Below are 22,606 nucleotides of genomic sequence, written 5' to 3'. Positions count from 1 at the left end.
TCACATTTTACTATTAACAAAAGTTTACTTATTTTTTCCCCGTTGTACGACAGCTGGGCATGTCACTTCAAACATTGTAGGTATTAAGGTTTTATGATTACAATTTACTTGAATCCCTTCTTTATTGCTGTTCACTGGTTCCGGACATGATAGTGATCAATTAATTTCCGAGAAGTAGGAATTAAGTTCAAGTTAAAGTAGCAATGATTGTCACACACACACTAGGGGTGGTGAAATCTGTCCTCTGCATTTGACCCATCCCCTTGTTCACCCCCAGGGAGGTGAGGGGAGCAGTGAGCGCCCGGTAATAATTTTTGGTGATTTAACCCCCAATTCCAACCCTTGATGCTGAGTACCAAGCAGGGAGGTAATGGCTCCCATTTTTATAGTATGGCTCGGCCGGGGTTTGAACTCACAACCTACCCATCTCAAGGCAGACACTCTAACCACTAGGCCACTGAGTAGGCTCATTGTGAATCATTATGGTTATGAACACGCATACAACAACAAAATGATACCTCACATACCGTATATTACCAAATAGTAGCCCGGGCGTTTATTTCACAAAATGGGGTCAGACCCCGGGCGGCTATTAGGACATGGGCGGTTATTTGCACAAGGCTTTTATTTATTTTTGCACCAGCCTGCACCAGGCCATTATTTGGTTACAATGGTTACTGTCCAGTATTTTTTTTTCGTACAATAAACTTTAAATGTAAAAGCTATTGTAAACATGCAAACAAAAAAACAATAGACCAACATGAGGTAGGCTATCAAAAGACAAGAGATCAACAAGGCCTCAACATGGCAGTAGTGCAACAATTGTCAAATAGAATACCAATACTAAAAATAAATAAACTTTTTAAATAAAGCAGCATACCGGGAAAAATACAATTATGGTACAAAGTACTCAAGTATAAAACCCACCATCAAAACCGAACAATAATACTGTCACTTAAATAAAATAAAGGCTACAGTACTCCAAGTTTTAAATAAAGCAGCATACAGGAAAAATAAAATTATGGTACCAAGTACTCTATAAAACCATCAAAACAATAATACTGCAGCAAACGCAACCCCAGTAGTATTTTAATCTAAATTATGCAAATAACAGCCCATGGGCGGCTATTTGGACATAGGCGGTTACTAGGAAGAGGCGTTTAATTCACAAAATGGGGTCATGGGCGGTTATTTGCACAAGGGCGTTTATTTGGTAATATACGGTATTTCCAGTTTCTCATGTCTAAAAAACGTAGGAAAAAGCAGAGCATAATTTAGCTTAGTTAATTGGAAATCAAATATTTTCATCGCAGGAGCATAAAGAAAATCTGTTGACTACCTTCTAAATACTTTAGGAGCTCTCTAAACATGAAATAACACCCACATAGTCACCTTTAAAGTCTTTTAATCCAATTTAGTAACATTGTCTGAGGCTGAGCCAATCAGTGGCCACGATACTGAACAGTATGATCTGATTGGTTTGGTATCATTAGATATATTTGGTTCATTTAGCCATTTTAATGCTTGAAATTGCTTATTTTAGGGCAAAAGATTATTATTATTATTTTTAAATCTGCAATGTGGTAAAACTGCAATATGTGAATGGATCAGAGGTGTTATTGTGCTTATCCTCACCATGGAAACCATCCTGATTAATGTCTCCCAGGTTTTCCACAGACAGGCCAAACATGGAGTCCTCAGGCCCGTCTATTCTGGTGGGTTTGACTTTGTTCCACTTGCCGGCCATGTTGACGTAGACATAGACGGCGCCTCCGATTTCTCCGTCCTTCTCGAAGTACTGAGGTGCTCCGACCACAATGTCTTCCCAACTGACAAATGGGAGTAATTATGTATGGACAATAATATTGCTGCAGGTTGGACTTACCCGTCACCATTGAGGTCCAACACGGCCAGGTCGTAACCGAAAGAGGAGGCGAGCCCCTCCCCATCCAGCGTGTACTCGTGCAGCAGGTTGTTGCTGGTTTCCGGGCCTTTCTTCAGCATCACTACTGAGCCACTGTGGTTGGCTCTTGGTGCTCCAGCAACAACTGTCAGCTGGCCTTTCTTGGTCAGACTGCTGCCTGAGTCCAGAGAGAAACCTGCCACCACAAGGGTTCACATATACCTTATTTTACTAAGGGTAAAACCATTCCTTCTAACCATTTGTGGTTGCCGAAAAAATTCAGAGACTATCTCATTCTTTTTAGAACCACACCATCCGAAACCATTCAGTGAGTTGAAATTGTTTCAGTAACTTTTTTAGCAAAAAGGACATCAAGCAGTAGAATAAATAGTGGACACTGCAGGTGAAGTTTGCTATATTCCTGGGGCCGTACTTATCAAGCTTCTTAGAATTACTCCTAAGAAGTCTGCTAAGAGTTGACTTAAGAGTAAATAAATTCTTCGCTGAAAGCTGCACTTAAAAGTTAGTTATCAAGCGTCTTACTCACACTTTCAGCAAAGTGTAGGACTGAATCTTAAGTGTCACACTCAGAGCTGAATTACGACATTACTATGTGCCGTAAACGGAATTTTAGGTGACGTCATTTCTGTGTCCATAGAAATGACCAATCACGGAAGGGAATCCGTTGTCTAAGAATAAAGAAATATCTTGGAAATATTTAAGTGGACAATGGGAGTGTATATTTTGACAATAAACTACAAAATAATACAAAACAAACTAGTCCCCGCCGGCACTCACGCTACCGCTCCCTCTCTTCTATCGCCCACACACTCACTGACGTCACTCACCTCACGGCCACACACATACGCTACTGTCATAACATTTTCTTTCCAATTCATTAATTAGGCAACTAATTTGAAACTGGTGTGGGTGGCTCTATATATACTAGCCCACTGCAGACACATGCAGAAATCAACAAGGAATCGAAAAGTATTAAATCTGTGACAAAAATAATATCCGCTCTGTCTAAACGATACCGTTTGATCAGCTGCTCGTCATAAAAAAAAAAAAAACATTGTTCCGTTCCCTGAACGTTCGCGCACGTCTCTCTCGCCTCAGTGCCATCCCCTGCTGGCAACTCCTAACCACTTAAGACACCTCTGAAGGTCTCTTAAATATCGTGGAGAGTAGGAGTGATTCTTAGACTTAAGAACGTTGATAAAAAGCTTTTATTCTTAAGTTTGAGAGTAGGACTAAATTTCGCAAATTCTCAGGACTTAAGTGTAAAATGGCACTCTAAGAAGCTTGATAAGTACGGCCCCTGGTATTTCTTGTAAAGGAATTACGTAGAAATGAATTATGGACACAAACAAGCAAGTAAATAACAATCAAACACATTTTATATGTATAAAGTGCAACCAACACTTGGGGTTAAATTAACAAGACAAAACCTCTTCTGCTCACATTTTTAACATTCCAGACATTTCCAATCAAAGTACAGTAAGCAACATTTTAACAGAAGATTTAGCTGCTACTTTTGCTGTTGTTTTTCAACATGAAAATAATAATACAACACCACTTCAAAATTACATTTTCTTGAATAAAAAAGAAAGTAAAACAATATAAAAACAGTTACATAGAAACTAGTAATTAATGAAAATGAGTAAAATGAAGTGTTAAAGGTTAGTACTATTAGTGGAGCAGCAGCACGCACAATCATGTGTGCTTACAGACTGTATCCCTGCAGACTGTATTGATATATATTGATTTATAATGTAGGAAGCAGAATATTAATAACAGAAAGAAATAACCCTTTTGTGTGAATGAGTGTGAATGGGGGAGGGAGGTTTTTTGGGTTGGTGCACTAATTGTAAGTGTATCTTGTGTTTTTTAAAGTGATAAAAAATAAAAAATACAAATACAAATAAATAAAAAACGATACCGATAATAAAAAAAACGATACCGATATTTTCAGATATTACATTTTAAAGCATTTATCGGTTGATAATATATTATCGGACATCTCTAATCAGGAGCGACTTATGTGTGAAATGATGAACACATTAGCGTAAAATATCAAATAATATTATTTAGCTCATTCACGTAAGAGACTAGACGTATAAGATTTCATGGGATTTAGCGATTAGGAGTGACAGATTGTTTGGTAAACGTATAGCATGTTCTATATGTTATAGTTATTTGAATGACTCTTACCATAATATGTTACGTTAACATACCAGGCACGTTCTCAGTTGGTTATTTATGCCTCATATAACGATGTAAGCACAAGTTAACACTTGCAGGGCATTACTGCCTGACGCACCTCCGACAGTGCCATGTGGTGCTGGCTGCAGGGTCGTCAGCCGGGAGCCACCCTTCACAGATGTTTCGCTCCTTTAATCCCGGAACATCTCTGGGTGGTGGAGCAGCGACAGGGACGTCTCCCTGCCACCCCCTGCAGCCAGCTTCCACAACTGCTTCAGGAGTCCAGGACAGTTTTTGAAAACCTTGTAAGGTACCCCGTTCGGTCCGGGTGCTGAAGCAGTTCTTGCACGCTCAACCACTTGCTTAACCTCAGCCCATCTCGGGGGGGTGGTGTCAAACTGCGAGGAAGGCTCAGGTGGGCGAGGTACGTGCCCCGGTGATCCGAGGGGGAGATCCTTTTGGCTATCACTGAGCTGGACTTTGATGTGTTCCTCCAACTCCTGCTCACTGGTCTGGAGTGTCCCGTTCTTCTTTTCCTCTAGCAGGCTTCGAGCATACTTGAAGGGGTCCCGGAAGAAGCTTGCCCTTGCTTTCTCCCTGCGGCTTCTGCGTTTCCTGATTCTTTCAGCTCTCCTCAGTTGTGCGAGTCTTACTTTGATCTGGTCCCACAGGTTCTTCAGGCCGACTTTCTCCTGGTCATTGGCTTTCCTCCACTGCTTGCGTAAGAGGCGGCGTTCCTTTACGAGCTGGAGGATTTCCCTCTCCCGTCTCCCGCTCTGTTTGGGAACGATCTTCCTCTGTGGCATCAATCCAAAACGCTCTTTCCCTTCTTCGTAGATGATGTCTCCCATAATGTTTAGTTTGGAAGTTACACTGCCTCTTAGCGCACTTTGGAGGGTGGTGCATAAGTTAAAATCGAAGCTGCTCCAGGAGTCTTTGTCGTTGGCTTTTGGCCACTTCACTTTGGCTTTCCGGATAAGCTTCTCTGATGTTCCTCTTGTGGGTTCTCTACTTGGTGTTTCACTGTGCTGTGGGCTGTGCTGTTGTTGCTGCACATCCTGCAGGGAAGGCTGGTCCTCCTCTCTCTCACCAGTTGCAATGGTGGGATCAATAGCACTGTGGTGCTCAACCTGGCTAAGATTCCTCCTTGTCTGATCTGCTTCTGCAGTGCAAGCTTGCATCTGGTTGCGGCCACCGCCGCATTTTGCCTTTCCCTGGTGTATTCGCAGGCCCCTGTAGGTTGTTTCCTTGGCCCACCCACAGCCACATTCTCTGAGGATCCTCTGCTCGTTCGTCATTGTCGTGCCAGTCGTTTCCGTGTAATCCGTCCTGATTGGTCCATCTTTCATCCCGCCTCTCGGTGGACCACCGGGCTGTTTCTTCCTTAAATTGCTTGTAGTTAGGTTAGGGAGTCCATGGAGCTTGCTTCACAGACATGTGGAAAAGGGTAACTACGTACACTTATTCAGCCTGTTGTTCACTATTCTTTATTTATTTTAAATTGCCTTTCAAATGTCTATTTTTGGTGTTGGTTTTTATCAAATACATTTCCCCAAAAAATGCGACTTATACTCCAGTGCGACTTATATATGTTTTTTTCCTTCTTTATTATGCATTTTCAGCTGGTGCGACTTATACTCTGGAGCGACTTATACTCCGAAAAATACGGTACAAAGTTTTCTTTTTTGCTAGTATCGATAAATGGTTATATTGCCTTTTAAATTGATGTTGGGTCGATATTTATCTTCCAGAAGGCCAACTTGCCGACCATACATCGATATCCTTGAAATTTAGGAATCAATATATTGATTAGGGCTGCAACAACTAATCGATTAAATCGATTAAAATCTATTATAAAAATAGTTGCCGATTAATTTAGTCATCGATTCGTTGGATCTATGCTATGCGCATGCGCAGAGGCTTTTTAAAAAAAAAATTTTTTTATTTTTTTTTATTTTTATTTTTTAAATAAACCTTTATTTATAAACTGCAACATGTACAAACAGCTGAAAAACAATAATCAAAATAAGTATGGTGCCAGTATGCTGTGTTTTTTAAATAAAATACTGGAAAGGATAGAAATGTAGTTTGTCTCTTTTATCCGATTATTAATCGATTAATCGAAGTAATAATCGACAGATTAATCGATTATCAAATTAATCGTTAGTTGCAGCCCTAACATTGATCAATCGTTAAACTCCTATTTTATTACTTATTTAAAACACAATAAACTAATAATACTTTTCCTCTCCACAATTGAAAGAAGAAGAATAGTTACCAAGGTAACTGTTGGGAGCAGCGGGGACGAGATCCGGGTTCTTTTCGTTCTCATCCCCTGCCTCAAAGGGGCCGTCGTCATAGATGCCCAACTCTAGCAGGGTGTCGTTCTTCTGTTCCAGACGCACCACACCTGCATGCAAAATGTTGGTCAAATCTTCTCCGATGGAAGCAATATTAACCTCAAAACAGGATTTTACTGATAAAAAAAACAACGATATCACTAAAAAGGGAGAGAAAAAGAATTGAGAACTTGAAAAAATGTTATCTGTATGACAAAGACATATTTTTGATGTTTTTTTATATAAAAATGAAGATATGAGGTTTTAATTGGACAGTGACAAAAGAGTGCAATTTAAAGCTTTAAAGCTTTATTTTGGTACCGGTATCAAAATGTATTTCGATACCTACCTTTCGGTACTTTTCTAAATAAAGGGGACCACAAAAAATGTCATTATTGTCTTTATTTGAACAAAAAATGTTAGTGTACATGAAACATATGTTTATTATTGTCATTCAGTCCTTAAATAAAATAGTGAACATACTAGACAACTTGTCTTTTAGTAGTAAGTAAACAAACAAAGACTCCTAATTAGTCTGCTGACGTATGCAGTAACATATTGTGTCATTTATACACCTATTATTTTGTACACATTATGAGGGACAAACTGTAAAAATGGATTATTAATCTACTTGTTCATTTACTTTTAATATCTTCTTATTTTCGTTTTTAACATGTTCTAAGATGGTACAAGACCACTACACCATATGGGGTTTACAGTATGTCGGACAGTAAGATGGTACAAGACCACTACACCATATGGGGTTTACAGTATGTTTGACAGTAAGATGGTACAAGACCACTACACCATATGGGGTTTACAGTATGTCGGACAGTAAGATGGTACAAGACCACTACACCATATGGGGTTTACAGTATGTTTGACAGTAAGATGGTACAAGACCACTACACCATATGGGGTTTACAGTATGTTTGACAGTAAGATGGTACAAGACTACAAGACCACTACACCATATGGGGTTTACAGTATGTCGGACAGTAAGATGGTACAAGACCACTACACCATATGGGGTTTACAGTATGTCGGACAGTAAGATGGTACAAGACCACTACACCGTATGGGGTTTACAGTATGTCTGACAGTAAGATGGTACAAGACCACTACACCATATGGGGTTTACAGTATGTCTGACAGTAAGATGGTACAAGACCACTACACCATATGGGGTTTACAGTATGTTTGACAGTAAGATGGTACAAGACCACTACACCATATGGGGTTTACAGTATGTCTGACAGTAAGATGGTACAAGACCACTACACCATATGGGGTTTACAGTATGTCGGACAGTAAGATGGTACAAGACCACTACACCATATGGGGTTTACAGTATGTCGGACAGTAAGATGGTACAAGACCACTACACCATATGGGGTTTACAGTATGTCGGACAGTAAGATGGTACAAGACCACTATACCATATGGGGTTTACAGTATGTCGGACAGTAAGATGGTACAAGACCACTACACCATATGGGGTTTACAGTATGTCGGACAGTAAGATGGTACAAGACCACTACACCATATGGGGTTTACAGTATGTCGGACAGTAAGATGGTACAAGACCACTACACCATATGGGGTTTACAGTATGTCTGACAGTAAGATGGTACAAGACCACTACACCAGATGGGGTTTACAGTATGTCTGACAGTAAGATGGTACAAGACCACTACACCATATGGGGTTTACAGTATGTAGGACAGTAAGATGGTACAAGACCACTACACCATATGGGGTTTACAGTATGTCGGACAGTAAGATGGTACAAGACCACTACACCATATGGGGTTGACAGTATGTCTGACAGTAAGATGGTACAAGACCACTACACCATATGGGGTTTACAGTATGTCTGACAGTAAGATGGTACAAGACCACTACACCATATGGGGTTTACAGTATGTTTGACAGTAAGATGGTACAAGACCACTACACCATATGGGGTTTACAGTATGTCGGACAGTAAGATGGTACAAGACCACTACACCATATGGGGTTTACAGTATGTTTGACAGTAAGATGGTACAAGACCACTACACCATATGGGGTTTACAGTATGTCTGACAGTAAGATGGTACAAGACCACTACACCATATGGGGTTTACAGTATGTTTGACAGTAAGATGGTACAAGACCACTACACCATATGGGGTTTACAGTATGTCTGACAGTTGGATGGTACAAGACCACTACACCATATGGGGTTTACAGTATGTTTGACAGTAAGATGGTACAAGACCACTACACCATATGGGGTTTACAGTATGTTGGACAGTAAGATGGTACAAGACCACTACACCATATGGGGTTTACAGTATGTCTGACAGTAAGATGGTACAAGACCACTACACCATATGGGGTTTACAGTATGTCTGACAGTAAAATGGTACATCACACCTTTCCAGTTGTATGCTCCAGGAGCCCCGAAGATGATGTAGTGGTAGTCCCTGTCGAAAGTGGCTGAGAGGCCCTGCTGGCAGGAACCGAACATCTCGTGCCCTCGTGGCCGGCTGTCACAGAAGTGCCAATTTCCTCCCTCGTCGCTTGAATAGGGGTCGATTTTCAAATCCTGACTCAGCACATAGCAACGGCCAATGATGTCTCGGGATTCAAGCTTGGTCTTCACATTGGTCCTGCGCTGGTATCGATGGGCACAGGTCTAGGTGGGGGTAACACACTTACTGTCACAGTTGTGTTGTTGACGTTGGCTACAAAGTCAACTTACCACCACCTTGCCTCCTGGCCCTTGACTCTTTACTGTCACCCCCATCCACTGGTTCTCCTTGCTCTCCTTTTTGACGTCCTCTGCACAGCCGTTTCAACACCAGTGGTTAGCAGAAAGCAGGTGCACGTGTACTGTGTCTTACCTTCATTGTCAAAGTTCACTCGGTCGCAGCCTTGAGAGGATGAGCTCATGTCACAGCTGAAGAGGCCGCCCGTCACTTTGGCGACTTGACGATTCAAGGCGCTGGCTTTGGGAGCCCCGACCAGCAGGCTGCAACACAAGCATCAATGTGGACGACTGTCTGAATGACAAGCAACACATTCCAGAGTGGAACACACAACTAGTCTTTTATCTCCCTCACACACACACACACACACACACACACACACACACACACACACACACGCACGCACACACACACACACACACGCACAGCACGCCTTTGTGGTTGGAGGATCATGCCAACAAGGATGTCCTCTCTTCAGCATCCACACTACTTGTTAATCATCTTTATGCTCCACCATGTTTGTGTCATCCCCACCTTGACTTGAAGTTGTCCACCAGATCTGATTAAGCAGATACATTTAGCTGCATTTGCAGATACACGCTTCAGAGCCCAGACCTTGGAAGTAGGCGCACACCCCGGCAAAGTCATACCAAAGACTATAAAAATGGGAGCCATTACCTCCCTGCTTGGCACTCAGCATCAAGGCTTGGAATTGGGGGTTAAATCACCAAAAATGATTCCCGGGCGCGGCCATCGCTGCTGCTCACTGCTCCTTTCACCTCCCAAGGGGTGAGGGTGATGGGTCGAATGCAGAGAATAATCTCACCACACCTAGTGTGTGTGGGACTATCAATGGTAACTTTAACTTAACTTTCACACGTATCGCAGCAAATAGACACATGACCCCACAGGAATAAAAAAGACAATTAAAAGTGCTTCAAATGTATTCTACAGTTACCATATTGCCCGGACTATAAGCCACTACTCATTTCCAACACTTTGAACCCTGCAGCTTATAAAACTGTGCGGCTAATTTATGTTTTTTTTGCCAACAGCCATAATGTTTTGTATTCAAAAAATAGTTGTCATAAAACACAGACAGAGACACTGAGAAGGTGTTATTGTTTGTGCTACGGCGCCATCTTTTGGATGTGTTTGTTTACTGCAGGTGCTGCTGGTTGAAAATGTACTTTGTTTTGCGCCTTGAGCTGGAAGAATATCCCGTTTTGTCTACTATTCGACTAGACTCTAGTCGAATAGTAGGTGAGGCATATGCAATATGTACATATAGCTAGCCTAAATAGCATGTTAGCATCGATTAGCTTGCAGTCACGCAGTGACCAAATATGTCTGATTAGCACTCCACACAAGTCAATAACATCAACAAAACTCACCTTTGTGCACTCATGCCCAACGTTAAAAGTGTGGTGGACAAAATGAGATAGAAAAAGTGGCATAAAACACGTCCTAGAAAGTCGGAGAAAGTTATACATGGAAAACAAACTATACGGCGAGTTCAAGGAACCGCCAAAATTAGTAGGACAAAACGGCGCTCGCCAAATACTCGAATCAGTGAAGCATGTTTAATATAAACAGTGTGATTTATAACAATTAGCGAGGTTTATGTCATGTTTGTCCTCCTACAGAAAACATTCTGAAACAAAAAAATTGATTTTTTTCCCCTCATCTTTTTCCATTCTTCATACATTTTTGAAAAATCTCCAGAGAGCCACTAGGGCGGCGCTAAAGAGCCGCATGCGGCTCTAGAGCCGCGGGTTGCCGACCCCCGGACTAGAGCGACTGTGCAAGAAAGGGTTCTTCATTTATCACTCCAAGCAACATTTGCAAGTTTTAAAATATAACTAAAACTATTCATACTTATAAAACTGTTCCACGTGTGATGTCTGTGGGAGTGTTTTCACGCACGTTTGTACATACTATCGTAACGTAATCAAGCTATTGTCATTAGCATTAGCAAATATGCTAACACGTTTATAAATATAAATGGGTTATACTTGTATAGCGCTTTTCTACCTTCAAGTACTCAAAGTGCTTTGACACTATTTCCACATTCACCCATTCACACACACATTCACACACTGATGGAGGGAGCTGCCATGCAAGGCGCTACCAGCACCCATCAGGAGCAAGGGTGAAGTGTCTTGCCCAAGGACGCAACGGACGTGACGAGGATGGTAGAAGGTGGGGATTGAACCCCAGTAACCAGCAACCCTCCGATTGCTGGCACGGCCACTCTACCAACTTCGCCACGCCGTCCCCAAGTTTACAAGTGCTTGTGTTATTAACTTACAATGGCATTCTTTTTGTATTGTTTCAGTTTTGTAAATTCACCAGAACGTCACAGTGGACTTATTGAGTTTGTTTAGCTGACTGGAGAGCTAGCTTCCGCAGTTAGTGGGTCCATGACGATGACTTCCGTTTTGTTTGATCAGCCGTTTTACTGCCATATGACATGCATTGTGTGGAAACAATTAGGGTATGTAAATAAACATTTACCGGTACATATCTGCATATCTGGGTGTGGTTTAACTAGCGGCGCGCTCTATAGCCTGGAAATGAAGTTATTAGTCTGTTGTTTGGTGCAGCAGCAAAGACTTAAGTAAACTACAGTATATAAACATGTAAGAAAATACAGAGGAACCTCAAAAGTCAAACCCAATCCACCCTGAGACTAATAATCTAGAAGAAAATCATCTGTACTAGAGTCCATTTTGAAACTTTGCCAATATTCTAACATGCAACATTTACAATATTTCTAACAGACCTACAAGTGAAAGAAAAAAAGGTAAGCACTATAAAATTGCTTTAACAATGATAATGAATGCTGCTTTTTTTTTTACCTTTTGAAGGGTTTCACAAGTGTAAAAAAGAGTTAACCATCAACAAAACACAAGAGACCACGTAGCATGCTAGCTAGCGGCTAACTTTAGCTGTCCATTACGTTGCCTGAGCTTAAATTTTTACATTTCAAAATTAGAATTTTGAGATTGAGCTGTGTGGAAATGTGCAGCTATTGCTCTTCTGAGGAGACGTTTGTCCATCATTTGGAGTGTTTGTGGTAGACATAGACATCTTATAAGTAGACGCAGCATCGAGCACTGCTGCCTACTGGCGCTGACGAGACGCGGGGCCGCCATCTTGGAGTGGTGATCCGCTCCACTCAGTGCAATTCATTTGGCAGGAGCAATGACATTTCATTCATTTTACCTCACTGAATACCACTGATTTTCACGCGCTTTTTTTGTCATACGTGTAGCTATGATAAAGGACACATGTTTTATTATTCATAGTTTGCTTAACAGTAATAGAATATTCTTATATGCAAGTGACCAGACGTCCCAGATCAAAACTGGGAATATAATCCCAGAGAAGGGTCAGCTATTTTTAAATTGAAGAAACAATATGATTAGGTTATATATACATGCTACATAAACAATGTATGAATACATTAGATATCTATATATCTTAGACTGTATCTCTGTTACTGCAGCAGCAGAGAGTTTATTCTGTCTTGACACTTTATATTTATATTTTGTATTACATTCTTCCCTTAAATGATCATGTTTACAGTCATTGTTTCATATGTATTTTTGATGTATGTCGCTTTGGATAAAAGCGTCTGCCAAATACTTCAACATAAACATATATAACTTTATTTCTTATTTCAACTTTATGTTATTCAAGTATGACATTTTTAAATGTAATTAATTTCATTGACAAGCAATTCTATTATGGTCATACTCTTGTTTGCTAGCGGCTAGGATGTCAGTACTATTGAAGATCTTTGCTCCTTCTCAACTCTGTGCTAATATTCTTTTCACAAAATACAACCAATAGTACGTTAATGTTAAATCTTACTTGTGAAAAGTAATCCCACGATTCCTATTTTCAACAGTCCGCTCATTTGAGCAGGAAAACGCTGAACACCATCTTTGTTTTCTACCTGTCAACTGACAGTTTAGCATCTTTGTTTTCTACCTGTCAACTGTCAGTTTAGCATCTTTGTTTTCTACCTGTCAACTGTCAGTTTAGCATCTTTGTTTCCTACCCGTCAACTGTCAGTTTAGCATTTTTGTTTTCTACCTGTCAACTGTCAGTTTAGCATCTTTGTTTTCTACCCGTCAACTGTCTGTTTAGCATCTTTGTTTTCTACCCGTCAACTGTCAGTTTAGCATCTTTGTTTTCTACCTGTCAACTGTCAGTTTAGCATCTTTGTTTTCTACCTGTCAACTGTCAGTTTAGCATCTTTGTTTTCTACCTGTCAACTGTCAGTTTAGCATCTTTGTTTTCTACCTGTCAACTGTCAGTTTAGCATCTTTGTTTTCTACCCGTCAACTGTCAATTTAGCATCTTTCTTTTCTACCTGTCAACTGTCAGTTTAGCATCTTTGTTTTCTACCTGTCAACTGTCAGTTTAGCATCTCTGTTTTCTACCCGTCAACTGTCAGTTTAGCATCTTAGTTTTCTACCTGTCAACTGACAGTTTAGCATCTTTGTTTTCTACCTGTCAACTGTCAGTTTAGCATCTTTGTTTTCTACCCGTCAACTGTCAGTTTAGCATCTTTGTTTTGTACCTGTCAACTGTCAGTTTATCATCTTTGTTTTCTACCTGTCAACTGTCAGTTTAGCATCTTTGTTTTCTACCTGTCAACTGTCAGTTTAGCATCTTAGTTTTCTACCTGTCAACTGTCATTTTAGCATCTTAGTTTTCTACCTGTCAACTGTCAGTTTAGCATCTTTGTTTTCTACCTGTCAACTGACAGTTTAGCATCTTTGTTTTCTACCTGTCAACTGTCAGTTTAGCATCTTTGTTTTCTACCTGTCAACTGTCAGTTTAGCATTTTAGTTTTCTACCCGTCAACTGTCAGTTTAGCATCTTTGTTTTCTACCCGTCAACTGTCAGTTTAGCATCTTTGTTTTCTACCTGTTAACTGTCAGTTTAGGCTGCTCGCCGGCTCCTCATCACCACTTCAAGATGGCGGCCCAATTTCTTGCGTCACAGCAGCCAATGCTGCATCTACTTATAACATGTCTATGATTTGGACACATAAAATGGTCCAAATGGCTTGTAGGATAAAGATTGAAGATTCATGAAGGTTAACACATTGTGTAGGTAGTTGGGTGACTTGAAATGAAACCAAAAATGTTTTTGTCCCCTGACATATTCTGGCAGCGAATGTTTTGTTTTTATGTCCATTTAGGTATTTTATATGTACTCTAATTAACCAGCTAAATAGTTTCCAGATCATCATGAACTTTATGAACTCTGCCTAGCAACAGGTGGCCATAAAACATTAGACAGTATAGAGCAGGAGTGGCCAGACTTATTCCAGCGAGGGCCACACACAACAAAAAGGATGCGAGGGGCCACTTTAGTGTTTGCCACGCACACACCGACATGAAGCAATACATGAACACACCTCTACAGCATTTGATATATCTTGTGGCGTACCCCAGGGATCAATACTGGGACCAAAACAAATCTCTATTCAAACATTTGTAAAGTTAACCCTTGACAATCACAGTTGCTCACTGCCTGTTCATGAACACTTTATAATGGGACTGTCTGTGACATTTGTCAAGAGCACTTTTTTACAGCCTACTTTAGTTTTTTCTACGTAATGTCCATTTGTCCTACATTTTGGCGTTGGAGACTTCAGCCTGCCATGCTTATAGTTAGTTATGACAGCTGGTAATCTTATCATTCAGCAGCAGCAGAGGAAGTCCACCATGTTGTCTGCAGGAAGGACACACAGACAGTGTGTGTGTGCACTCATGTGTGTGTGAAGGCCTGCAAGCACGCACACACACACACACACACACTCACACGCATCTGGGACACACAACAGTGACAATAACAAAGACATCCTGTCAAGAGAGGTGTAATTTATTTTTTTATTTTTTTACAGGGGGTGACCAGGCTGCCTACTGGGGTGCCTACAAGCCTGTTGCTTGGCAACCAGTGTCTGCACCCTAACCCACAGAGAGAGAGAGTCCAGTGCAAGCATGTGCAGCCCCCTCACATGTGCCAGAAGCTCAACCCAACTCTCTTTTGTTTTTTAAATGGCATATATTCAGCACCCAGATGTACAATGGAGTCATGCCTGCATTCTTCCAGCTATCACTTCTCTTTCTCTTTCAGATCTTTCATGTAGGATGATCTTACACAACCCCAGGACAGAAAACTAAAGCAGACACTCGGGCTTATGCGCCCCCCCCCTCCCCCTCCTCCCCCTTATTGGCCAAAACATTAGGTACACTCACAAAAGTAGTGCAAGGTTCAACCTCATTTTGAATAATGATGCTGTGACATAGGAATGTGGAGTGTTATTCACTACAATATCTCACCAGAGATAATAAACTAATCAACATATACTCCAATATACACTATCTCACCAGTGATAATAAACTAATCAACATATACTCCAATATACACTATCTCACCAGAGATAATAAACTAATCAACATATACTCCAATATACACTATCTCACCAGAGATAATAAACTAATCAACATATACTCCAATATACACTATCTCACCAGAGATAATAAACTAATCAACATAAACTCCAATATACACTATCTCACCAGTGATAATAAACTAATCAACATAAACTCCAATAAATGATGTCTGGTGTTTGTTTGCTCTTCAAAGGCAAAATGGTCTCTCTAATTAGCACCAGTCCAAAAGGCATCAGCAGCTGTGGCTGTAGGCAACCTCCTTTTTTTGTGAACTCCACAAGATGTGAGCAGCTGCCTGTTACCTGATCAACTGTACCTCTGTTACCTGATCTACTGTACCTCAGTTACCTGATCAACTGTACCTCTGGTACCTGATCTACTGTACCTCTGTCACCTGATCTACTGTACCTCTGTCACCTGATCTACTGTACCTCTGTTACCTGATCTACTGTACCTCTGTCACCTGATCTACTGTACCTCTGTCACCTGATCTACTGTACCTCTGTTACCTGATCTACTGTACCTCTGTCACCTGATCTACTGTACCTCTGTTACCTGATCTACTGTACCTCTGTCACCTGATCTACTGTACCTCTGGTACCTGATCTACTGTACCTCTGTCACCTGATCTACTGTACCTCTGGTACCTGATCTACTGTACCTCTGTCACCTGATCTACTGTACCTCTGTCACCTGATCTACTGTACCTCTGTTACCTGATCTACTGTACCTCTGTTACCTGATCTACTGTACCTCTGTCACCTGATCTACTGTACCTCTGTCACCTGATCTACTGTACCTCTGTCACCTGATCTACTGTACCTCTGTCACCTGATCTACTGTACCTCTGTCACCTGATCTACTGTACCTCTGTCACCTGATCTACTGTACCTCTGTTACCTGATCTACTGTACCTCTGCATGGGTTGCAAAATACTAGTTGTGTGGAATTAATGTCGGCTGAGCAGTGTGTTCACTACCGTTAGATAGATGGATGGATAGATAGATAGATAATATGGATAGATGGATGGATAAATGGATAGATGGATAGATGGATAGATAGATGGATAGATGAGATAGATAGATAATATGGATAGATAGATGGATAAATGGATAGATAGATAGATAGATAGATAGATAGATAGATAGATAGATAGATAGATAGATAGATAGATAGATAGATAGATAGATAGATAGATAGATAGATAGATAGATAGATAGACAGACAGACAGACAGACAGACAGACAGACAGACAGACAGACAGACAGACAGACAGACAGACAGACAGACAGATAGATAGATAGATAGATAGATAGATAGATAGATAGATAGATAGATAGATAGATAGATAGATAGATAGATAGATAGATAGATAGATAGATAGATAGACAGACAGACAGACAGACAGACAGACAGATAGACAGATAGACAGATAGATAGATAGATAGATAGATAGATAGATAGATAGATAGATAGATAGATAGATAGATGGATAGACGGATGGATAGACAGATAGATAGATAGATAGATAGATAGATAGATAGATAGATAGATAGATAGATAGATAGATAGATAGATAGATAGATAGATAGATAGATAGATAGATAGATAGATAGATAGACAGATAGACAGATAGACAGATAGACAGATAGACAGATAGATAGATAGATAGATAGATAGATAGATAGATAGACGGATGGATAGATAGATAGATAGATAGATAGATAGATAGATGTATAGATAGACAGATAGATAGACAGATAGACAGATAGACAGATAGATAGATAGACGGATGGATAGATAGATAGATAGATAGATGTATAGATAGACAGATAGACAGACAGACAGACAGACAGACAGACGGACAGATAGATAGATAGATAGATAGATAGATAGACGGATGGATAGATAGATAGATAGATAGACGGATGGATAGATAGATAGATAGATGTATAGATAGATAGATAATACTTTATTGATTCATTCAGGAAAATGTAAATTCCAGCAGCAGTGTACAGAATTGAGATAGAATTTAAAAAGTAAAAAGTAAACAATGTGGGTATAAATGGAAATAAAATAGAAAATATTACAATAAGAATACAAATAAAAAGCAACAATAAGAATACAAAAATAACAGTAAAAATAAGAATATAACAAGAGAAACTAGGCGCTAGTGACCATGTTATTGCACTGTTTTTGTTGCAGTTGATTTCTGTATTGTTAATACAACACTGGTTCTGTTGCTAGCAAAGATGTTTTCCTTTTATTATATATCAATATAATGAGGACTTTCCTCTTTTTGGACTTATACATGTTGTCACAATGTTGAATAATGCTGTTAAACAATGCCTAAGCATCAAATCCTAACATTTATGCACGTGAGTTTGCATGCAGGCTGGGATGTCTCAGTGTTGTTTTGAAACATTGTGACATCACACTGGTCCTTATTTGGAGGAGTGGAGGCTTTAAATTGCAACCTAAAAGAAACCACCTTCCCCCCCCGCCCCCAACGAACCACTTGTAGACAAAGTGGCTTATAATTATAAATGTGACTGTGGAGCAAAATATACGCCAAAGCATATCCAATACATATTATTAGTAATTAGTCATATTCAATAATTATATCTAACCTACTTACAGTTCAACAGGATAAACATTGTCAAATAATATGAGACCTGGTCTTAATCACATCCATCATTATCAAGGCTCAGGCCAGGTTGATTACAAAAGTCAATGCTAATCAAAAGAAGGGTGTCATAAAAACTGATGAAAATATTATATTTTTACAATACATACAGTTACGCAGTGCTGCAATAAATAGATTTACACTAATTAAATAATCATTTACAACAAAATATATGTTTCTTAAATAAACTATCAATAAAATCTAAGCGCAAATTAATATGCAGCTTGACTACTGTAGTCGTAATTTTTGCGCTTAAGAAACATGTCTATGAATTTAAGCTTCAGACTTCTTCTGTTTGCTTGATATTGTCGTTACTGCCACAAGTGGTGGAAAAGTGTATTACAACTTACAAACCACAGGTGGGAAACAGATATTTTTGGCCACCCTTTGGGGCACTTGCAGCCCAACAATGGGCCCTGGCCCTATGGTTACGAAACACTGCTCCGGACCACAAGGAACTGTGTTAAAGGTAGATTAAAATCATCTTATGTCCCCTTTTAACTTCAACAGTTAGGTTTGTACATCCTCCTGAAAATCACCATTCTCTGCAGTCAACATTTCTTTTTGCCAAATATTAAGCTTGTGGAGGAAAAATGTCCACTGCAGAGGACGCTGGCTTTCAGGGTGACACACATAGAAGTGGGGCATGGACGTAAGATGAGAGAGAAGATTCTCTCTACAAGAATCGCATGCTTCTAATTTACGCCTTGTCCTCTAAGCAGTTTATGGTCCTCTAAGCAGTTTGTGGTCAATAAATGCTATAATTCAATTATTCAACAAAACAATGTCACTCAGTCAGAATATTGATCAGCTTCCTGCTCCCGTCTGTTATTACACATTTGTAAAGGGTGAGTGACTTCACTTTATTTTAATTTGATTCCATTTCAAAATGCAGTAGTTCACGTCTTTTCATAAGACAGTTGAAAAAGTTGAAATGTTAGTAGAAATAATGACTGCACAGAAGTTACAGACAATAATAGAAACTTTGGTTAGTTCTTTATCCCTGCAAATGACCCCAATAATACAGATATTATTCAATAAATACCTCTCTCTGTCTTTATACTATTGCAGACTGCTTGACATTACACACACACACACACACACACACACACACACACACACACACACACACACACACACACACACACACACACACATTGTCCTCACCTGCAGCTACATGCACAAATCATGGCTGGAGGGTGTGAAGAAGTATGTATGATATGAGTAAATATTTGATGCACACGTGGCTGCTAGGGTTTGTGGGTAAGGTGTGAAGGGAGGGGCCACAAATGGAGACACGACTACAGTAAATCAATAAAGTCACGTACTGTACAAGAGTTCATTCTTTGTCTGTCAAGCCACACACACACACACACACACACACACACACACACACACACACACACACACACACACACACACACACACATTATTGTATTTGTTACCTTCTTGAGACCTGAGAAAAATGCCTCCCTCTTTAGGACCAGCCTTTCTAGATATATAAAGAAGTGTATTTACAACATTAATAATATATACATACTATGCAAATATAAAAAAGCTTGTTGTGAAAAATGAGTTGGAATTTCACAAGAAAAACTGAACATGTGTGCAATATTATGATAAAAGTTGGATTGTTACTCAACAACAGTCGCCGTTTTACAAGAAAAGCTTAACCTTTTGGCAATTTTAAGAAAAGGGTCGTAATGTTAACTCGACAAAAGTTACACTTTTATAAGAAAACTTTACAATTTTGGACAATATTATAATAATAATCGGAATTTTACTTGGCAAAATTATGACAAAAGTCACAATTTTACTCCAAAAATGTCACTATTTTACAGGAACAACCAAAAAAATTGGCAATATTGTGATAAAAGTCAGATTTTTATATGACAAATGTCACCATTTTGCATGAAAAAGTCATCATTTTACGAGAAAATATTGCAAATTACGGAAACAGAAAGCATATGAAAAATTGTTCCCAATTTCATAAGAAAAATTCGACACATTGTGAGAAAAATAATTATTTTAGTTATTTTTTATTTTATTTTTTTGTAATTGTTTTTTAATATTCATTATTTACTTCAAGTTATTACAGTATGTCTCTAAAGACTTATTTATTTTCTCAATTAATTTTGGCCAAAGGGGGTGCATTTCAATTTCTTACACACACTTGTTATTTCATATGTTGACCAGAGGGGGAGCACTTTTAAAAGCGACACACAGTAAATGTGAAAAATGCCTCCTTTTTGGGACCACCCTCATTTTGACCAGCAGGGGTGCAAATGAGACATTGTCTATTAGATGCAATGTTATTGATTTATGTCATCACTTGTTCACACCTCCTCATATGGAAGATACTTTTCCTTCTTCGTGTCATATTTAGTCAGCATATAACATCACTTGGCGTGAGGCCACCTTGAGTCTTGTTTTGAACATGGTGTGTTTCTTGTGGCCCCAAAGTGAGGCACATGGTAGCAGCACTAGTGTGTTAATGCTGGGAAAAGGGCTGTCAAATAAGGGCAATAGACTATTATTTAGTTACGATTCACAGACAGGAGAAAAGCTAAAAAAAAAAAAAAAAGTTATTAACATCTGTAACTTGTTTTTTTTTGGCACTTTATTCTTCTAACGTTTGAATGTTGTGTTTGTTTACTCAGGTGCACTGCATGCTACCAGTCAGTATTTACAGTAAAATTGTGTTTACTCAGGTGCACTGCATGCTACCAGTCAGTATTTACAGTAAAGTTGTGTTGCTGACCACAGGTGGCGCTAACACACTTCATTATCAGTAAATGGCTGCAGATGCTGTGTGTGCTAACAAACACTCTCGCTAAAATGTCCGCGCCAACAAATTGACCATAGACTTCGGAATATAAGCCGCTACTTTTTCCCTGCGCTTCGGACCCTGCGGCTAATAAAACGGTGCGGCTAAATTATGGATTTTTCTTCACTGAAGGCCATAATGCAAACAGTTTCTTAACGAAACACATGCAAACACACTTAAATGGTGTTATTGTTTGTGCTCACTGCAGGTGTTGCTGGGTGAATGTGAATTCCTGCTGTTTAAAGCTTTGAACCGGCAGTAGAAGTGCCTTTTCGTCTTCTAATCGTCCGTAGCTTTTCTACTCGAATGGATCTTTTATTCATCACTCCAAGCAACGTTTTAAACTTTTACAATGTAATTAAAACAATTCTTACTTACGTGTTTTGCATTTGTTCGTGCTATCATAGTGTAATGAAGCGAGTGTCATTCTTTTTGTATTGTTCCAGTTTCACAAATTCCTCAGTAAAGACGTCATTGTGGAGTTATTGAGTCTGTTTAGAATAGAATAGAATAGAAAGTACTTTATTGATCCCTTGTGGTAATTCAGCACCACAGTTTGCTCACAATAAACACTTGGGTATTTTTTACATGAGAATAATACAACTACAGTCTATTATACAGCATTATTCACATGTGAATAATATAAATACTGTCTATTATACAGCATTATTCACATGTGAATAATATACTGTCTATTATACAGCATTATTCACATGTGAATAATATAAATACTGTCTATTATACAGCATTATTCACATGTGAATAATATAAATACAGTCTATTATACAGCATTATTCACATGTGAATAACATAAATACTGTCTGTTATACAGCATTATTCACATGTGAATAACATAAATAATGTCTATTATACAGCATTATTCACATGTGAATAACATAAATACTGTCTATTATACAGCATTATTCACATGTGAATAATATAAATACTGTCTATTATACAGCATTATTCACATGTGAATAATATAAATACTGTCTATTATATGGCATTATTCACATGTGAATAATATAAATACTGTCTATTATACAGCATTATTCACATGTGAATAATATAAATACAGTCTATTATACAGCATTATTCACATGTGAATAACATAAATACTGTCTATTATACAGCATTATTCACATGTGAATAATATAAATACAGTCTATTATACAGCATTATTCACTTGTGAATAATATAAATACAGTCTATTATACAGCATTATTCACATGTGAATAATATAAATACTGTCTATTATACAGCATTATTCACATGTGAATAATATAAATACTGTCTATTATACAGCATTATTCACATGTGAATAATATAAATACTGTCTATTATACAGCATTATTCACATGTGAATAACATAAATACTGTCTGTTATACAGCATTATTCACATGTGAA

At 39.0% G+C, this 22,606-nt stretch overlaps 1 protein-coding gene across 5 annotated transcripts in view; it reads right to left on the bottom strand.

The window, feature by feature from the left end:
• LOC133631565 (integrin alpha-6-like) overlaps nt 1–22,606 on the bottom strand; it is a 66,226-nt gene that overhangs the window by 30,111 nt on the left and 13,509 nt on the right. For 4 of the 5 annotated variants that reach the window (XM_062023894.1, XM_062023895.1, XM_062023896.1 and 1 more), the window contains 6 exons: nt 9,339–9,466; nt 9,197–9,276; nt 8,869–9,130; nt 6,387–6,518; nt 1,886–2,099; nt 1,636–1,829 (listed from right to left, as the gene is read on the bottom strand). In XM_062023894.1, the coding sequence (XP_061879878.1) occupies nt 1,636–1,829; nt 1,886–2,099; nt 6,387–6,518; nt 8,869–9,130; nt 9,197–9,276; nt 9,339–9,466 (1,010 nt within the window). Of the gene's footprint in view, nt 1–1,635; nt 1,830–1,885; nt 2,100–6,386; nt 6,519–8,868; nt 9,131–9,196; nt 9,277–9,338; nt 9,467–12,064; nt 12,215–22,606 lie in introns of those variants that run through there. The other variant, XM_062023898.1, reaches the window with a different exon arrangement.

Source organism: Entelurus aequoreus, linkage group LG16, assembly GCF_033978785.1.
Source record: "Entelurus aequoreus isolate RoL-2023_Sb linkage group LG16, RoL_Eaeq_v1.1, whole genome shotgun sequence".
NCBI lineage: Eukaryota > Metazoa > Chordata > Actinopteri > Syngnathiformes > Syngnathidae > Entelurus > Entelurus aequoreus.
This window is presented reverse-complemented; position numbering and strand designations above follow the sequence as displayed.